The 20795-nt window shown below is 44.3% G+C and overlaps 1 protein-coding gene across 3 annotated transcripts in view; it reads left to right on the top strand.

Moving 5' to 3' along the window:
- Positions 1-20795, top strand: part of CD2AP (CD2 associated protein) — a 44947-nt gene that overhangs the window by 7762 nt on the left and 16390 nt on the right. Inside the window, exons 3-12 of one of the 3 annotated variants that reach the window (XM_083495070.1) lie at positions 4228-4381; positions 6249-6349; positions 9932-10052; positions 10462-10607; positions 12284-12392; positions 13835-13929; positions 15747-15851; positions 16478-16514; positions 17093-17155; positions 20567-20726. In XM_083495070.1, coding sequence (XP_083351196.1) covers positions 4228-4381; positions 6249-6349; positions 9932-10052; positions 10462-10607; positions 12284-12392; positions 13835-13929; positions 15747-15851; positions 16478-16514; positions 17093-17155; positions 20567-20726 — 1091 coding nt within the window. Of the gene's footprint in view, positions 1-4227; positions 4382-6248; positions 6350-9931; positions 10053-10419; positions 10608-12283; positions 12393-13834; positions 13930-15746; positions 15852-16477; positions 16515-17092; positions 17156-20566; positions 20727-20795 lie in introns of all 3 variants that reach the window. The other 2 variants (XM_083495068.1, XM_083495069.1) reach the window with 2 other exon arrangements.

Here is a 20795-nt window from a genome sequence, read left to right as displayed (position 1 = left end):
GTGCCTGGCAACCAGCTGTTTGTCAGGAGCCTTTGAAGCGCTGCACAAAGCTGGGACCCAGTTTCAAGGGGCTTCCCTCTCTTTTGCACCAGCTGACTGTGCGCCTGAGCCCAGTGCCAAGCAGCCTCACTCCCCCTTTGCACTGACTGAAGGGAGAGTGGTCCTGCTTAGCACTGGATCCCCGCTTTGGCAGTGCTTCAACTCAGCAGGGTCACTCTCCCTTAGCATCAGCAGATGGGCAGTGTTCGAAATTCCCAGGAAGCCTTTTGATGTGCTGAGGAGGGACCCTTTCCATGGTGGTGTGATTTGCATAAGTAAACAAGCTGTGAATGTGGTTAAATGGATTGCTTCTCTCTTGGCGAAACCTCCCCTTAAATCGAGAACTTTGCAGGTAGCAACTGAAGACAGTCTTTCAGGGTGAGACACCTTGTGGCTGGCAAGTTTTACTTGTAAGGCTTTCATGAGCTGGTTGATTATTGAAGGGGCTTCTCATGGTGATCTTGCTTTTCAAGAGTGCAAGGACCTCTTTTCTTGCATTTTCCTTCATTTCTTCTCATAATTATATTTTTCTTGGCTTGCCAGGAAGAATAATGGTTTCCCCCCCTTTATTTGAATTCTGCTGCATCGTTTTGCTTTTTAGGAGTGCAGGCTGAGCATGGGGGTGGGGAGAGCAGACTGGAAATTACGACAAAAAGAGGGTTTTTGCCAGGGGGCGGGATGCCCTACCTGTGCATTCTGAAGTTTGATTTTGTGTATCTGATGGCGTATTTGGTATGGAGAGAAGAGTGTAAGTGGAATAAATATTCTTATATCTTGAAATAGATAACAAAACCATTCTGGGTTTTGGTCCTGCCCACTTGTGACCGTGAGTGAGATTTACTGAATGTGTGTTGTCTGCTTTTTGAACTCAAGTCTGCAGCACAAGACAGAGCATCTTAAGATCCAGCCCTTCCTGGAGATGCTGGGGGTTTAACCTTCTGCACTCAAAGCAGCTGCTCTGCCACAGAGCTACATTTTGCAAAGGAAGAGCATTTCAGAGAGGCTAAAGCGTAGCCTATAAAACTGCCTTTCACTGACTGACCATTAGAACGTCAATCCAGTTCTAACTGGGTGTTAGAAACAAGCCAACTTGAAGCCCTAGCATGTTCCCCTCCCCCACCCCAGCATTTCATTTCCAGATTGAAACTGACTAGTCCCCCTGCCCCCCCCCCAGCATTTTCACATTACCATTATTGCCCTGCTTCCTCCTGCAACAAGAAGGTTCACATAAGCAGGAGTTTCATAGAATCATAGAATCATAGAGTTGGAAGAGACCATAAGGGCCATCGAGTCCAACCCCCTGCCAAGCAGGAAACACCATCAGAGCACTCCTGACATATGGTTGTCAAGCCTCTGCTTAAAGACCTCCAAAGAAGGAGACTCCTCCACATTCCTTGGAATTTCCTGAGTGCCACATGCTGTACACATTGTTTTATCATGAGTACCGTATTTTTCGCCCCTTAGGACGCACCGGCCCATAGGACGCATCAAGTTTTTTTGGGGGGGAAATAAAGGGGGAAAAAATTATTTCCCCCCCCCCAGGCGCTTGTGGGGCCGGCAGCTGGGAGAAGCGCTCTTCTCCCCGCAGCCCGCCTTCAGATCAGGTCCGGGGACAGCGGGGAGACGCGCTGCGCCTCCCCACTGTCCCCGGAGCTTGCGAGGCCAGCAGCGAGGAGAAGCGCTCTTCTCCCCGCCGCCCGCCTTCAGATCAGGTCTGAGGACAGTGGGGAGACGCGCTGCGCCACCCAGCTGTCCCCGGAGCTTGCGAGGCCGGCAGCGGAGAGAAGCGCTCTTCTCCCCGCCGACCGCCTTCAGATCAGGTCCGGGGACAGCGGGGAGACGCGCTGCGCCTCCCCCCTGTCCCCGGAACTTGCGGGGCTGGCGGTGGGGTCTCCCCGCCATCAGCCTCCAAACCACTTCGGGAGGCAGGGGATGGCGGCGTTCCGCCTCCCTCTGTTCCCCGACCTTGTGGGGCTGGCGCTGGGGCTCTCCTGAAGCCTGGGGCTCTCGCTGAAGCCTGGAGAGCGAGAGGGGTCGGTGCGCACTGCCCCTCTCGCTCTCCAGCCTTCAGCGAAAGCCTGCATTCGCCCCATAGGACGCACACACATTTCCCCTTCATTTTTGGAGGGGAAAAAGTGCGTCCTATAGGGTGAAAAATATGGTACTTCTGGAGAAAGCAGCTTTTGGACTGCTGGGAGTTCTGCCCTGTAAAACTGCCACTTTTTACTCACAAGGTGAACATCTGAAGAGCAGTACCTATTCTGATTTCTCAGTCACTGCCAAGATTACGTACAGCATACATACATCATTTTAGGTATTTGTAAGCTGTCTTCCCTTAGTAAAAACCATGCTCAAGGAGGCTTACAACATAAAAAATTACAAACACAACAAAAGTCACCATTAAAATAAAGCATCAAAAAGTACACAGCCAAATTGAACCATTTCCACACAAATCATAATAAGATCTAAAATACAGATACAAAAAACCCCCTGCAAAACAGCAACAATGCCCCCCCCCCAAGACCCAGTGCAAGATTACTGGCCTGTACTCCTTCCACTATCAGGCAGCAAAACAGAGTATGTTTCTGTCTGCATAACGTCATTCTTTGTAAACTATGGATTATATTCCTATTTCTGCCCCCCCCCCATTCCAGCAACATCCCTGTGGTCCCTCAGGTAATCCAGAAGCTACTGTAGGCCTGGAAGACCCAGTCCAGCCTCCAGAGCAGATTTTGGGGGCTGTGAGAAGAAGTCCTGTTGAGCAAATGGAGACCTTTTCTGCTTACGCAGGAACAGCACTGGATTCAACTTGCAACCTTTATCTTTCCAGTAAATAGGTCATGAACACCCCACCATTTGTTCTTTCTGCTAGTACTCTTAAAAATATTTATTTTGACTTTGTGAAGCAGTTTATCAAGAAAATGAATCTTTTGCATAAATATTTCTGATATTAATATTGCAGACTGAACTGTTACTTTGATTATCTGTTCAAGGCACTTAGGCAAATGAAGGAGCTTTTTATTTATTTATTTTAAAACTTCTTCATTTTTAATTGTTTGTGCTCATGAGCTGTGATTGGAGCTCCAGTTCACTGCTGGAGAAAAGGTTGGTGATTTCCTTGTGCAGCAGCAGCTGCTGCCAGAAACATCGTATGAACCAGGAAGTTGCTAGTTGATACTTGAACTTTGGCCAGAGCAAGAACTTGGCTTGAAACTTGGTTCAAAATACACAATACGCACAGACATACCTGGGTGTGTTCAAGCAAATATGTCTTTAGAACCAGTAAGTTCATTTTTCCCTTGTTAAAAGCAGTGATATAGTATGAGAAACACAACCTTTTGTGAGTAGTGGGTTGAACCTGGTTAAACTGTTATTGTACTCTGATTTTTTAAAAACAATTAAGCTGAATGTTTAATTTCATGACCTAGTCTGATGTAATGTCTGTAAATTATGTGAAGTTTCCTAGGTTTACATAACTGCCTAGTTTAGTTCAATTTTATTATGCTTGGATTCAGATGCTGCTTTTAATTTTTTGGCAAGTTGTTAATAATTTTTTTCGTGAACTCATGAAGATGCAGCTCATCTGAATTTACATACTGGGGAGTGGAGCTCCTCACAGTGTTCCTGCTTTGTTCAGGAAGCTTGCACTGGGTTTTTTGGTACAATTTTGCTTTGGTGCTGTCTTCTAAAGTGAAAATACAAATAGACTCTGGTTGTTGGTTATTTCCTTAACTCTTGCGCCAAATGTGACAGTTGCTGTAAGGAAAAACTTTACTTCTCTACTTTTATCGTCAGTGCAGAAGTTCTAAATGTGGTTTTGCCTTTGTCAGTCCTTTAAAGTGTTTTCAAATCAAATCTCTCCTATATTTGTTATGGCAAAGCAAATCTTAGATAACTCTGAGTTTATATAGAGGTTTAAATAAATGGTTTGGACCAGGAATGACCCTTTTCTGGTACATTATGAGGAATGGTTGAAGGAGCGGGTATGTTGGCCTGGAAAAGAGGAGGCTGAGAGGAGATATGAGAGACATCTTCAGATATCTACAGGGCTGTTCCGTGGAGGAGGGAGCAAGCTGTCTGAGGCTTCCCTTCCTTCAGTGCAGGGCTATAGCTTGTTATGAATATTTTAGGCTCCTGTAGTCAATCTCTCTTCTCACCCCACTGCCCCCCTGTTCTTATCTTTACTAGGAAGTTAAGAAAGAGACGGACTCTCAGAATGATGATTTGCCAGTCAAGAAGGAAAGGCATGGAAATGTTGCCAACCTTGTTCAGCGCATGAGCACTTACGGGCTTCCAGCAGGAGGATTCCTGCCCACTTCCCAGTCTAAAAGCTTCAAGAGGAGTATGCAATCATTTCTTTGATAGCTAGATAAATCTCTTGTTAAGTGGTGATATCATTGGGGTACTCTCAGATCATGTGCAAATAGGTCTTGCAGGTTGTTTTCCTAAATTATTTCAGAAAAAATAATAATGCAAGGATATCTGTTTAATATATAACATTGTCACTCCATTGGCAGGTATTATACTGCCCTCTCAAACCATTATAATTCAAATACTGTCATACTTTTCTTATTCACATGTTGACATGTTTTTTACATTTATTTTTTGAAATCAGCTGGTGGAAGAAGTTGAAATCTGATCACAAATTCTAACAGCCATGCCCCACTGCTGTTAGAATGTACAGTTACTACAGGAAAATCCTTTTGTACTTGCTGGTAGTTAGATAATCATTAACAGGATCCTGGTAAATGGGCTCCTAGCCTGATACAGCAGTCTCTTCTTACATTCTAGACTCCAGTCATTTTCCATCTGCTTGGCAGCACCCAGCAAGGGTATCTGCTTTTTCCATCATGTTTTCTATTGAACCGTTAGCAGAACTCTTCCATGCCACTCCTTCTGCTCTCTTAAGTGTGTGTGGTGCCGTGAGAATAGTCCTTAAGAGATCTTCAGCAAGTTTCCCAAATGTCTCTACAAATATCCCTTCAAATATCTGCATTTGGCCTGTATTAGTGCTGATATCAGGAGGTATTTCTCGACATTGCTCTGAAATGCCTTCCTCCAGAGCCTCATGACTAGAGGATAATGATGATGCACAAATATGGCTCACTGAATGAATGCATCTTCAAATGACATACAACTTTGCAATAAGAGGGTAGAAAATTTCCCCTTTGGTAGTATGTTTGTGCAAATCCTTAGAGGGATCCCAAACAAACATGTTTGTAGGCACACTTTTAGAAGATCATGAACTTGTTTCATTCCATTTTCAACAGATACACGGATTATGCTCTACATTGTGGAGCCTTGTAACCAGATACTAAGTGCTGCAAGTATCTGCCTGTTCATGTGGATTTACTCAATTTCTATTGAAACTGCTGTCTGCTAACTCATCTTTAATGATTTTAAGGACACCCATTTCTGAAAATATTTATGTGTTCTGCTAATAAACCAACACATAACACTTCCTGTATTTGAACTTGAATAGCTGCAGTTAGGAACCATTGTTCACACGCAGCTTCAGCAAGTGCAATGATAAGTATAGTTTCTTTTACAGATCTGTTTAATTTTGGTTCCAAATGCAAGTCAGGACACAATTGATTGACTGAGTTCTGTCTTCCTTTCATTGTTAAATGCCCCATCAATTTCAAGGTGTCTCCTAGCCACCATCTTGAATTGAGAGTCCCTTGCAATTCTCAACAGTTTTTCATGTTTAGAAATGAGTAATGAAACTAAAATGAACACCTGTGCTACGTTTCAGCATTCACAAATGAATTTCAAACTGATCCACACAAAAATTGCTTGTTCTAGGCAACCAGAAAGAAGGCATATATATATATATAGGATAATTTCCAGAGGGTGTCGCTACAAGGAAGAGTTTACAAGCACCTGCTTCCTGCTTTTAACTAACTGGTTTATCATTGCATGCAAAAAGAACAATTCATCCTTTGGGGACATAATGACAAATCACCGTTAGTTTAGGACAGGAACCATAAGGCTTGCTGTTGCTTCTTCACTTAACATTCAGCCATGGTGTACATATAGACCACAAAGCCTGTGCTATAAACAATATGTTAGGCTTTAAGCTGCCATGAGAGTCCTTGATCATTCTATAAGAATGCATATCTTAATGACTTAATTCCAAAATGTAACATATAAAATTGTTTTTAAAGGTAAACTTCACTTTGAGTTAATTTGTTTCTCACTTTCAACAGAATCGAAAAAGCGGCAATGTAAAGTTCTTTTTGAGTATGTTCCTCAGAATGAAGATGAGTTGGAGCTCAAGCTTGGAGATATTATAGACGTTAATGAAGAGGTAAGCCATTTTACAGAATTATGGGGGATAAAATGAAAGTTGTTTCTCACAGAAAGAAATAACCGAACTATCCACATAAACATTGGGAAATTAACCAAATGGGATAGTCAGAATGAAGATGTCGACAGTTGAAGATAACCTAGAAGTAGATACTTAGAAATTAGAGGATTAGAGTATTTTGGAAGTATGTTGTATACATAGTGAAATAATGAGGAAGCTAGATTTGATAAGAGGAGGATGTGAAGCTGCCTATTTTATAAAACAAATAGACTTGACTGAGAAGGTGGTAAGGGGCTCTGTCTGAAATGCATTTCGGGATACAAAACGTCATGGGAAAATAATGGAAATAACTTGCTTAGTGTTCCATCGTGACGGATTCCAAGTACTTGGCAAAATGCAGGAAGCACTTGTAATCTGTTTAAAATCACCAGATTGGATAATTCCATTTCTACATCCTCAGGAAGATAAATTGGAACTCTGCAAAAAACCTCAGGCTTATCTATTTTATTTATTTAAGACATTTATATCCTGCTTGATTATTCATATTTCTAAGCAGTTTGCATAAAAACAATTTACAGAAAATCACACACACAAACTTACCATGAAAATGAACACTAGCTTAAACTTCCTGCTGGAACAATACAACCTTAGTTGTGTGCCTGAAGTTCAGCAAGGAGGGTCCTTGTTTAATCTTAGTAGAGAGGGAGAGGCACAGGCTTGGGGCCTCTACATGGAATATACAGCTTCTAGTAGCGCCAGGGGCATCCTCCCCCCAGGCAAACAAGAGCCCCTGCTCCAGTTCAAGGCCCATTCAGAGTAGGATAAGCACCCTGCGAGGGCCATAGCCTGGAGGCAGGGCCTAGGGAGAGCCTCCAGGCCCAGAGAGAGCAGCCTGGAGGACCACGTCTGGTCGTGGGCCTGAAATCCCCCAGCACCTGGCTGTTTGCTTCCCCCATACAAGTTGTGGCAAGGTATTGCTGGAACGATTCTGGTGTAACGTGAATGGAGGGACAGGGGACGGGTTTGGTGTGTGTTAGTTACAGCAGTGTTTTTCAACCTTTTTTGGGCAAAGGCACACTTGTTTCATGAAAAAAATCACGAGGCACACCACCACTGTGTGCGGAGAGGGAGATGTCAGAGCCCCGCTGCTCTCTATGGGGAATTGGATGAGAGCAGACCGCCTGTCCGCTCTCATCCGATCCCATCCGATCTGATCCCCACCCAGGACGGATGGGAAATAGGGTGGACACAGTCCGGCGCCCGCCTAGTGGGCGAAAATTTGACTTTTTTTAAAAAAAAACCTTAGGCTTATTTTTACTCATGACAATATTTGTTAAAAATATTACATCTGCCTTTGAGAAGAGAGAGTATCATATTTTTATAATGTGGAAAAATAAACTCTACAGACATCCCAAATTGGCACACAGGTGCTTTAAAATAACATCCTCTCACAGGATAATTCCAAAGGGGTGCTTTGCTCCCACCCTGTTTACCCAATTATTCTTTAAACACACTGGACTGCATGAATGGGTATAAGACGAGAATACCTAAAAACAGTAAAATGTTTATTTTCTTAGAAAAAAAAAGAGGGATTCAAACTGATTGTGGTCACAACGTCCATCTGTTTAACCTTGAAGTCCCCCCCCCCCCCCCCGCGCGCGCTCTCCTTCCTCGGTGCCTCTCGCTCCCCGGAGAGGCCGCCCAGCGCGGGGCTCTCGCCGTCTGCCTGCCTGGCTGCCTGCGAGCTCGTCGGGCAGCGCCTCCGTCCGCAGCGCCCGCCTCGTGGCTCTCGAGTGGCGCTCGCCTGGGAGGACACACCGGAGCCCGGGAGCTTCTTCCTCCGCCCCCCGGAGCCGGAGCGCCGCTTGGAGCGCCGAGGAAGGAGAGTGCGCCGGGGGGGGGGACTTCAAGGTTAAACAGATGAGAGCCGCGAGGCGGGCGCTGCGGATGGAGGCGCTGCCCGCCGAGCTCGCAGGCAGCCAGGCAGGCAGACGGCGAGAGCCCCGTGCTGGGCGGCCTCTCCTCGCCGCCGCCGCGGCACACCAGGCAACATCTCGCGGCACACTAGTGTGCCGCGGAACAGTGGTTGAAAAACACTGAGTTACAGTATCCAGCTTGGAAAGGGTGAAAGTGGAGACAAAGCAAGTTCCTGCTCCCCTTGCTCGCCATTCCTTGGCCTCAGGCCTTATCTCACTTCTAAGTACTTTGAGGTAGGAGTTGCCAGTGCGGTGCCCACCAGCTGTGGTTGAACTCCAGTTCCCCTCATTCCGGATACCTGGGCCATGCTGGCTGGGGCTGATGCAAGCTGGAATCCAGCACTTGACGGCACCCACCATGTTGGTGGGCAAGAGACACTGTAGTCTATCACTTTAGAAAGCTTACAAAGCTTCAGCCTTAGCTTTTGGAACTGCCTTTACAGGTGAGTTGATCATGATGACCCATCTGAGCAGTTTTATACATCTCTGTCTCCGTGTTCTGATTTCAACTGGGCCACCACAAAATCAGCTTCTTTGCCTCAGAGGAAGTTCATTTTCTGTCCCCCACTGCCTTAGACCAACCACTGCCCCCTAAGTAGAATGTAACTGTGATGTGCCTGATTATTTGATATCTGACTTAAAATGTAGAACAGGACATTTGTTACTTACTTGCCATGAGGATTCATTCTGGTTAGGTGCATGGATGGATCCAAGATTATATTCTGCTCTCAGGCGCTGGCACAAAACAACTTGAAATGGGCCTTTGGTGCTACTCTTTAGCACAGGGGTCAGGACTTTTTTAGGAGAGGGGCGGTTCACCATCCCTCAGACCTTGTGGTGGAGGGGGGCTTCTCTCTCTCCCCGGCCCCTCCCCCTTGCTTTCCTACCTCCTCCGCTGCTCTGCCTGCGCTTTGGCGACAGTGGCGGTGCCTCTCCTTTTCGGGCCAGCTTTCCCTGGCGCAAGGCCAGAAGGCGCGCCAAGCTCCAGCCAAAGCCCCGCAACGCCCGTCCCGATGCCCACAGCGCGGACATGGACGGAGAGGCCGGCGGGTGGGTGGTGAGTCTGAGCCGCGCCTCACCGCGACAGGCTTCAGATTGGCTGGCACCAATCAAAGCCCAGCTCCCCCGACGCCCGGAAAAAAAAATGCCCCCAAAATGGCACAGCCTGAACGATCACGCTGATCCAAGCAGCGATTCCAGGACCATCCGCGGGCCAAATCCAGAGCGCCTTAGTTTGCTGACCCCTGCTTTAGCCCATTCACGAGGGCTGCATGTGGTTTGCCCTGCTAAGGCTCTTTCTCTTTTTCTCTCCTCTCTGCATTCTGCCTCAAGCTTGGTCGTGGGGCAGAACTGATGGCAGAATCTGCAGTGCAGAAAGCTAGACTACTTTATTTGCTGCCTTCCTAAGCAAGTGCAGGATATTAAGCCATTGTTGAATTACCAAGGCAGGAGAAACCCTCGCTGTGAGCAACCTGTGTTCTGTTTGATCCCCCAGTGCTAATATTGGATACATATTATCCAATATTGAATTCCTGACGGTCTTCTTTAATTGTCATATTACAAAACCTGTGAGTTAATTTTCCCCTTGTAATCATCCTTTCTACAGGTGGAAGAAGGCTGGTGGAGCGGAACACTAAATGGCAAATTAGGATTATTTCCTTCTAATTTTGTAAAAGAGCTGGAGGTCATAGATGACGGAGAAACCCATGAAGACCCGGATGATGCAGGTAGCGCGTCTTGTGTTTGCAGACAGTTATATGGTAGGAGAAGAGGGCAGCAGCTCCAATCTTCACTCGTGCAAAATGGGTCAGTGATAAAAACAGTATTTTAATAGACTAAAGGAAAAAGGTCTGCTATTTTCTGAGGAAATGGTTGCTTGGTATATGTAACAATTTCTGCAAGATTTTTTTGCTGTTGTAATGTATGAAGGTGTCAACCGTCAACTGTAATTCTATTTTAGTTCAAAATTTTAAACCAAGTTAAAACAAAAAGTGAAACTTGAAACAAGTCCTAGAAGCAGGGCTGTCACATACGTATTAAGACATTTTCCTCCTTAAGATTGCTTGTTAACTATTTTCACACATTTCCACACAGAGCCTGTTTTTCCTGACCCGCTCTCACCTGTAACCCCACCAGGGAATATTACTGAGTCTGGGCCTGCAGTGATAGCACAGCCAAAGAAAATCCGAGGAGTTGGGTTTGGAGATATTTTTAAAGAAGGTTCTGTGAAGCTTAAGACAAGATCACCCAGTAATGATTCAGAAGAGAAGAAGCAAGATAAGGTATTTTATTTTCCATGTGTAATTTGTGATGTCATCTTTTCCAAAACAGCAACATTAGTTACTACTCAGCATCTTAAGCGTCTATTAGCATTGTAACTTATTTGCCGAAGATTTTTATTCTGTTGAAGAGTTGCTGCTTCACAGACGACATTCTGCAACAGTTACTGTTGGGGGCTTTTATGTAGAGCAGTGGCAGGCACGGAATTGTTAAATTGCACAGTATCCCACTTTTTGCATTGGGAGAGGAACATCCTTAGTCTTTGATCGTTACAGGGAGAAGTTTGAAAATGTGACAGTTTAAAAAAATCTGAAGTTGGGATGCCAATCAACTAGTCACGGCCAAATGTTCTCAGATATTACATGAAATGAAAAATGCCCTTCTGTAGGTGGCAGAGCAGCCTCCCGTTTGACTGGCGCTCTTGTGTCCACCGATAGTCAAGGTAAGAGTCAGGGTAGGGAGTCGCGTCTGTGGTCCTCTAAGTGTGCCTGTTGAAACACGTTTGGATAAAATCAGTTCCTGCTGTAGCTGTGCTTTTCTCAAGGCAGTTTTGGGTGGGCACTTGCCGCATTAGAAGCTGTTGTTTCTCTTCTATACACGTATCACAATTGGCAGATTCGCCTCGGGAAGTATATTGGTCAGTAACCTGCCAGGCTGACTTTTGAAAGAGAAAGTGCAGTCTTTCCATATGCCCAGAATTCCTTGGTAGTAAAGCAGTTTTTGTATGTATGATATCTGATGTGGTAAGTGTAGGTGCAAAGCTGCCTTGAGAAGACCCCCTCACATAGTTGAGGTTTGCTCTCTCCCTTGTGGGTGTTTCATCATCCCATTCTGGTAGTATAGAGGTTTCTCCTGCTCTGCTATTTGACAGTGAATGGAGAGCTGTCTATTCTGCATGATTCTCTATATGCGACACTTACCTTGGTTCTGGTGCTGCCGCCTGTCATTCGCCAACGCTGCTGTTCCCTCTGGGAATGCTGAAGCCTCATCATAGAGCTTGGCAGCTCTTAAGGATAGAGAGTGCACCATTAGAACACAGACCAAGCTGGAGGAAGCACATTCGTGGGCTCCATTTGGAGAGGATTAATTCTTAAACTAGCAGCCATAGAAGTAGAAATGCAAATCCAGGTAGCTTGACACAGAAAGCAGGTACAAATTGTGTAAATGTCTGCATATTACCTTTAAGGAACACTGCTTTGATTCCTGTACAGTGGTACCTCGAGTTACAAACGCCTCAGGTTACAAACGCTTCAGATAATAAACTCCGCTAACCTGGAAGAGTTACCTCGAGTTGAGAACTTTGCCCCAGGATGAGAACAAAAATCATGTGCCAGTAGCACAGCGGCAGCAAGAGGCCCCATTAGCGAAAGCACGTCTCTAATTAAGAACAGTTTCAGGTTAAGAACGGACCCCCAGAACAAATTAAGTTCGTAACTAGAGGTACCACTGTAGTAGCATTTTAGTTGGCAGGTGACTGTTTCCAAGTCAGAAACATTGCTACTGTTCCTAAACTTAAGTAATAATTTTCCAAACAAGAATAAAATTCTTGCCATAGGTATTACATTATAATGCTTGTTCTACACCTTGTTGATCAAATGGGCAGGAGCTTTAATTGCAAATTCAAGTATATTTGGCTCTTGCCTAGGGACCGTTTTTAACCTTCACATTTCTTGTGTAGCCATTATTTACTCATCCATCTGGACCAAAAGTAACCCAATTTCCTGGTGCAACGAAAACAGAAATTGCAACTGAGGTAGCAAAAACAGAAACAGAAAGCAAACAGAAAGGTATTGTTTTATATTTTCATATTGTTTTGTGATCTTCATGTTAAATCTTTAAAATAGAAGCCATTATTGAAAGGTTTGCTGTTAAGGCTGTGCAAAACTTCAGCAAGCCAGTGTTTTTCTCAAACGCTTCCACGAATTCCTCATTTGACGGATGAATAGGAATAGCTCCCTGTCCGGCTGTTCATCTACCTCTCTGTCCCTTTACTACCAGCATGATAATGTAGCCCCTCCAACCCCAGGCTCTGCGGGAGGCTTTCTCCCAGCCTGCCACACTTGATCGCGGGAGGCTTCTCTCGGCTTATAGTTTAGCATTCTGCCTCTTCCGTCACCCCTTCCCTCAAGACGCTGCTTTCCTGCTGCCATATTAATCCCCCATCTGTCAGCCACCCAGTGCTATTTTTCTAGAAAAAAAGGTGTTGGGACTCCCTTGTTCTCTTAGAATGAGAATGGTGCCCACCTGAGAGGTGCCGGAACTGAGTTTCAGTGAGTTCCCACTGAAGAAAAGCCCTGCAGCTGCCCACCTTCTTGGGCCCCATACGCCATGGTCTCCATACCAATTTGGCGGGGGGGGGGGAAGCTTATGGGTGACAGAAAAATACCCACACACAAACACAGCATTTCTGCTTTATGAGGGTTTCAAGGAAAGAGAATATTGCAAGACAATGTATGCAAGCACATGGTAGGTACCGTATTTTTTTGCTCTATAAGACTCACTTTTTCCCTCCTAAAAAGTAAGGGTAAATGTGTGTGCGTCTTATGGAGCGAATGCAGGCTGCGCAGCTATCCCAGAAGCCAGAACAGCAAGAGGGATTGCTGCTTTCCCTGCGCAGCGATCCCTCTTGCTGTTCTGGCTTCTGGGGTTCAGAATAAATTTTTTCTTGTTTTCCTCCTCCAAAAACTAGGTGCGTCTTGTGGTCTGGTGAGTCTTATAGAGCGAAAAATACGATATATAAAATCCACATGTTGCATCTTTGTATATCCTCCTTGTTTTCTTTCTTATCCTTTTAGCTCACTTCCTCTGTCCTTCTCTTTCTCTTTATGACTCAGAATTTGAAGCCACAGCTGACTATATTTTACTTGCTGCTCTTCTGCTACCAATGGAATCTCCCCCCCCCCCCCGCTGCCAACTCCAGCTCACCAATCCTTGCTCCCTCCCACTGCTATTTGCCCATCTAACTAGTCTTGTGGACACATCCCTGATGTTCTGAGGAACCACCAACACATTGTTGCCAGCTAAATGTTAAACAGTGGTCTTGTTCTGGGCAATTACATGTTGGATTTTAAAAGTACATTTGTGTTCAATTACTGTAAATTCAGCATATTTTACTAGCTATTTTGTTGCTATCCATCTCCCCAATGTCCTACTGGTGAGCTTTGAAACACTGGCATTCACGCAACAGGAGTGCACTGGGCATGCATAATATTTATACTTCTTTTTTCAGCCAAGGAATATTGCAAGACCTTATTTGCCTATGAAGGGACTAATGAGGATGAACTTAGTTTTAAAGAAGGTGATATTATTCAAATAATAAGCAAGGTAAGACATTAATCCATGTTCCTTTTCTGTTCTAGGCATGCCAAAGTGAAGTTTCAAAAGTTTTTGGATGTTGTCCAGTAAAATTAAGTTTTGAATGCTTAAACTAACAAATAAGTATATTCAGTATTGGACTATTCTTGGTTCATATGTTTTATAAGAGACTATGATTAAGACTTCTGTACATCTGAATTGGAGCTTCCCTATATAATTAACCTTTATAATATATATTTTTTGTTTGCTTGGACATACTTCTTGTGGTGGTGGTGATGATGATGATGATGATGATGATCATTCATTAATTGGTCTATTAGACTTGTTTGCCATGATATGCATATGTAAGCATTCACATAAATGCTTGTAAGCATATGCATAAATATGCACTCATATGACAACTCGTGCATCAGTTACTGAAGCCCCAGTTTCTTTAAAGGAAGTGATAATTGCTCGTGGAGAAATGTAGTCTGGACCCAGAGGATATCAACAATCCTATGCCAGTGACTAACATTCCCTTCCTAAGTGACTGGCCACCTCCAGTCACTCCTGGATGAGACTGTTTTTCTAGAATCATTTCAGTTGAGTTTTAGTATGGTTTTGGGACAGAAACTGCCTTGGCCGCCCTGTGGGATGGCCTCTGCCAAGAGAGGGATGGGGAGTAAGACCCTGTGGATTCTCTTGAACCTCTCAGTGACTTTCAGTACCATTAGCCGTGGTATCCTTCTGGAGGTTTGGGGTAGGAGGCACTGCTTAGCTGTGGTTCCACTTCTGCTTGTATGGCTGATTGCAGAAGGTGGTGCTGTTGGAACGCTGATCGAGCCCTTGGCCCCTTGCTATGGGGCCCTGGGGGATCTGGTTCTCCCCCCGCCCCTCATGCTATTTAACCCTCTGGGAGCGGTCATCTGGGGATTTGGTCTGAGGTGTCACCACTATGTGGATGACACCCAGCTTTATCTCTCTTTTTCATCAGATGCAGGTGAGGTGGTAGATGACCTGAATCGGTGCTTGGGTGCCGTAAAGGACTGAATGAGGGTGAACAAACTGAGATTCAATCCAAACAAGATGGAGGTACTATTGGTGGGCGGGTCGTCCACCCAGGTGAATGGTATTCAGCCCATTCTGGATGGGCTTGCACTCCCCCTGAAGAATTAGGTCCACTGTCTAGAGGTGCTTATTGGTCCAGCGTTGTTGTTAGAGGCTCAAGTGGCCTCTCGTAGATAGAGATCTTTTTATCAGCTTTTCTCGCTAATATACCAGCTGCAATATACCACAGCCAGATGGAAAGAGCTTGGGCGCTATGATCACATTTCCTTTAGAGTGTGGGACTGCCTTCAAGAATGGTCTGGAAGCTGTTGTTGGTCCAGAATAGGACCACAAGGTTTTTAACAGACAGGGTGCTTGAGCCTGTTTTGCCAGCCTATTTCTGGGCCCAATTTAAAGTACTGTTGTTTACGCTTTAATGGCTTGGGACCAGGTTACCTGGGAGATTGCCTTCTCCTCCATATATGCTTGCCTGAACCTCTAGATCCTATTCAGAGTCCCTGCTTTGTATGTTTCAGCCAAATGAGGTTGAGGCAGGTACACAGCAGACTTGGCAGTGAAAGGCCAGTTGTGGGTGCCAGGCTTTCTTAGTCGCTCAGGCTTTTTAAACAGCTGTTGTTTTAAAGAAACAAAATCTGGGCTCTCATTGTGTAAGTTGCATTTATTTTGAAAACTGAGCAATAAATTATATTTTCCTCCAAACTATGTGTTTTCTGAAGAAAAAAAATACATATTCTACAACTTTTAAAATTGTTTTTACAAAGAACTGTTTGTTGTTCTAGGATACTGGAGAGGCTGGGTGGTGGAAAGGCGAGCTTGGTGGAAAAGAAGGAGTTTTTCCAGACAACTTCGCAGTTCAGATTTATGAATCAGATAAAGATTTTCCTGTAAGTTCTCACTATCATTTTATAGAAATCATGTACCCCTACTTCAAGGCAGAGATAGAACAAATACTGAACATATTTAGCTCATTAGTCATTTTTACTCTTTAGGCCTCATTATTACCGTATTTTTCGCCCTATAGGACATACTTTTTACCCTCCAAAAATGAAGGGGAAATGTGTGTGCGTCCTATGGGGTGAATGCAGGCTTTCGCTGAAGCCTGGAGAGTGAGAGGTGTCGGGCTTCCCCCACCCCAGCCTGGGGGGGAAATAAAAAAATTTTTCTTTATTCCCCCCCCCCCCCAAAAAAAAACTAGGTGCGCCCTATGGGGCGAAAAATATGGTAATTTCTTTTAAAATTACTTCTTAGTCATAGCACTTAAGTTACAGAAATATATGCAACTCTTGAAAATTTTACAATACCTGTGGCATTTCAGAGACTAGTAATGGCACAGTTTGTCCCTGGGTACATCCAGTAAACCAGAGGTGTCCTTAATCCAAGTGCAGCTAACCTACAGCAAAGAAAATGGACTTGCTGGATACACCTGGGGATCATTGTCTAAGTCAGCATATAGCATTCAGCATTATAATTGACCCTCAGTGGTGACTGATATATCATGTCCCCTTTGCAGAAGCCAAAGAAGCCACCACCTCCTGCAAAAGGTCCAGGTATGCAAACCAAGATTTTATCTCTTTAACTTTTGACTAAAAGAAGAAGAATTGATTTGGGGCTGGTACACTGTTCTATTGGAGATTCACAAGTTTGTTTCTAAAGCCCTGCCTTTTAGTTTAATATAGTCCTCAAGGTGGTCCAACATTAAAATATACTGAAACACAGTTGACCAGTATTAAAGATCGTAGGGGAAATCTTGCTATGGCTGAGATTGCATGAGTTCTTACCTTGCAATGTGTATGTAAGCATAAACACCAGTGTGTTGCATGAGTTGCTTTCGTGTGATACCTTGAATGTCATGTATCCAACATTTTCCTACTGTTCCCTTTGTAGCAATGCATATAATAGTATAAAGGGTTTTCCATGGCCATGTCATGGAATTATTTCAATTTATTATTTTTTTTACAAGGACTGTTGACTTAACACACATTTTGAAATACTTCTACTTTCTTGTGTTGCCTGCCATTTTTGTATAAACTTAAAAACTATAAGGATTCTGATTCTCCCTTCCTCCCTCCCCCCCCAAAAAAGAAAAAAACATAGTTCCTAAGTTAATTATTGGCTTTGCCTTCAGGTTTAAAGCCAGAGTTTCTGATGGCAGAGAAGAAGTTTCCTCTTCCTAAGAATGAAGAAAAAGGTAAAGGCCAGTTTGATCCCTGATCACATCAAGACAATAAATGACTGACACAGTAGTTTATAAATTATTTTTTTAAAAAATGTACATGGGCAGTGTCTCTGAACCTGCCATGCCTGACAATTTCTCTGTAGTTGACTACTACTCTACACTCCCCAAGAAACCTTCCCTCTTCATCCACAGGGCTCTCTGACAGGGAAACCTTCGCTGCATCTTTGCCAATTCTTAACATTTGGTGCTTCCGCCACCTGCATGGGCTTCCCCCTCACTAGGGCCTCGTAAAACATGCCCTTCTGTCTTTATGCTCTGTCACTCCTCTGTCAACCATCTCAAGGGCCTGCCAACTGCAGAAGCAACAGCGGGACAAGTTTGCTCTTCTTGTTTATCCAGTTCAGAGCTAGGAAGACCGGTAATCCAGTGTGGTTTATTTTCCTCTTCTGGCACATGCTCACTGTTTCTCTCACCCCCACCCCCTTTTAATGCTTCTCTTGAATAAAGTTCTTAATTGAATTCTGGGCTATCTATCAGTCAAAGGAGATGCAATCAAGTAGGATTTTAATTTATAGCATGCCGAGTTTATTTTATATTGAGACTTTGTGCTACAGAGGTCTGAGAATTTTATGGAATTACTTTACACTACTCTATTTAAACATTTATAGTCTGCCGCTCTGTTAAAAAATGCTCACAGTGGTGTACAATTAAAGGTTAATTACTAAAACTGGAATAAGCCAATTCTAAAACCAGTCATAAGAGAAGAAGTGAGCCCTTAGGGCAACAGTGGGGAGTCTGCAGGTCCAGTAAGCCCTGCCATGTGTTTTGGGCAAACCGCCCCCAGTCATCTAACATTAGAATAGGGCAGAGAGAGAGAGCGGGGGGGGGGGGGCGAGATAGATGCCTCTTTTTTGTGGTGATGCAGTTGCTATTTGCCATACCAACCTTAGCTCCATTGGACTGTAGCTCCCAGAAGGTGGGGCGAGTTCTGTTTCAGACCTCAGACTTCGCCTGGCAACTGTGGGGTTACAGTATTAGCTACAAGGGCATGCAGTAGTCTTTATTGTTTGATCCTCGTACAATTTTTAAATGTTTTTCCTTATTTTATTTTTCATCATGGTGTGGTGTTCTACTGCTTTGTTTGTTACCCTGGGCTCCTTTGGGAGGAAGGGCAGGATAGTAACTCAGGGCTCCGCGTATGTCAAGACCGACAAATGGTGGACTTATGAAAACAGAGCATCAAAGCATTATGTGAACAAACACTTAAGAACCTTGAGCTGGCATGTTCCCCCTTCACGCAGGCTCTGTACTTCAAATGTATTTTTTGGTGGCAATATACCGTATTTTTCGCCCTATAGGACGCACCGTCCCATAAGACGCACCTAGTTTTTTGGGGGGGAAATAAAGGGAAAAAAATTATTTCCCCCCAGGCGCGGGGCTGGGGCAGCCCGAGCTTCCCCCGACCCCAGCCCCCAAACAGGCAGCTCTCTGCAAGCCGTGGGAGCCCAGCGGTGGCTCCCGCTGCTTGAGGAGAGATCCGCGAAGCCTGCACGCGCTGAGATCAGCGCACGCAGGCTTCGGGATGCCGGCAACTGTCCCCAAGCAGCGGGAACGTTCCCGCTGCTTGAGGAGAGATCCGCGAAGCCTGCACGCGCTGAGATCAGTGCGCGCAGGCTTCGGGATGCCTGCAGCTCTCCCCAAGCAGCGGGAACGTTCCCGCTGCTTGAGGAGAGGTCCGCGAAGCCTGGAGAGCGAGAGGGGTCGGTGCGCACCTACCGCTCTCGCTCTCCAGGCTTCAGCGAAAGCCTGCATTCGCCCCATAAGACGCACCCACATTTCCCCTTCATTTTTGGAGGGGAAAAAGTGCGTCTTATAGGGCGAAAAATACGGTATTGTCTGATGTTCATGTAAACAAAGAAACTATGGGTTGTTCTTGCTCTGCAAGCCAGCTTGTAAACTGAACCTTGGAGAGATTTCAACAGCGTGTAGAAGTTACAAGATTCCACCCTCTTATTTTGGGCACTTAGCAAATTGATTTGTTCTTTCCTAGCAGGTGAGTATCCAAAGCAGCTAGGGAGACCCAAGAGCTTTTAGAACTACAAAACTCAGGTTTTCGAAATTTAGAGAAATTGCCTATAAAGCATTATAAGAGAAAGATTATGGCTTCTTCTTCTTTAGCTCATTTCTTGCTGCCTGTTGCACGTTGCCTGCCATGAACCATGTCCACCGATTTCAGCACAAACCTAGAAGGGAAGAAGCCCCTTGGCAAGGATTCTGCTGTTGCCTGGCTCTCCTCAGGGACAGCAGGACCCTCACCAACCTACTCAGGAGTAGGGGGACAGGCAAAGGAAATAAATAAATAGCCATGTCTGTTATAGAGACTATGCCATTTTAAGGATGTTACAGTTAATGTAAAATGAGATACATTTGGGGTGAGTTTTCTTCCTTAGGGTTGTGGAATTAAGACTGATTTTCAGCCAGTTTGCATTTTATACGGAGGTCTAGTTGATAACAAGTATGTTGGATGTGAAACTTGTTTTAGTATTTCTAATTCTAATATTATGCAGCATATTATTATGGAGAGAATTACATTTTAAGGAAACAGTTTAGTATAAAGAGCGGTGCAGCAAGTTTGAAGAATTGTACATATTACACAGCCATTTTGGAAGGACTACGTGATAAAGAGCATTTCCTAAAAAGTTAGAAGCCATCAATCAGTTGTATAAACTTGAGAGAGACTCATAGCTGAAATTGACTTTTTACCGGGTACCTGTAGTTGGTGGTTCATAGTATTTCTTGTTGGATATTTTGTATGAGTGTGGGGTTTTTTTTAAAAAAAATGTTCTTGATAATTTATATTCAGTATTATATAGATACTATTTATATATATTTGAGTTTCCTCATTGTTCTGATCATTCTGAAATTCTTACAGTACACATCTTTATCTTTTGATTAAAAGTCAAGGAGCCCATTAGAAATGATGGCTCTTCCTTTCCTAGGGCTCTTGTTGACCCACCTACTGATTTAGAGAACTTAATAATGTTCATGAATGTTGATGTTTGAGAAGTGTAACTTTTTTCAGCTCTTGACTTTCTGGACACCAGCTTCAGTCCCCACGGGACTTTCTGGATCTGAGAATACCGACTAGAAGGGAGTCGTTTGTTGCTTTAGGCCTTAATCCAGTTTTGGCTTTCTCTACTTCTTTCACAGCCAGCCTTGTTCAGAATTCTTCCTAGCAGGGCTACACATTTTGGGTCCCTCTGCTTAGACAGAACACCCTATATCTGGGAGAAGCTCCTAATAAATTGTAACTGCATTGTTTGTATGATGTCAGCTTATGAAATAGCTAATGGTAGTTGTAGAAGGTTGTTTTCTTCCAGTCACCCAAATACTACTGACAGATATTTCTGTTTTATTTGCCAGATGAAAAATCAAGTTTGGATCAGAAAATATCTAAACCAGCAGCTCCTCAAGTACCACCCAAAAAGCCTATCCCGCCAAACAAGGCAAATAATTCATTGAGATCTGGGATTTCGCCTTTAAAATGGCCAGATAAACCAGTTGTGCAACCACCAATATCTAAGTAAGTATGCCCTTTCCTTACATGTGAAAGCCACAGAATTGTAGGGTTGGAAGGGACCCCAAGGATCAT

The sequence above is a fragment of the Podarcis liolepis genome, assembly GCF_965112155.1.
Source record: "Podarcis liolepis genome assembly, chromosome: 3".
In the NCBI taxonomy this organism is placed as follows: Eukaryota; Metazoa; Chordata; class Lepidosauria; order Squamata; family Lacertidae; genus Podarcis; species Podarcis liolepis.
The sequence above is the reverse complement of the archived record's forward strand: the minus strand, read 5'-3'. Positions and strand labels throughout refer to the sequence as shown.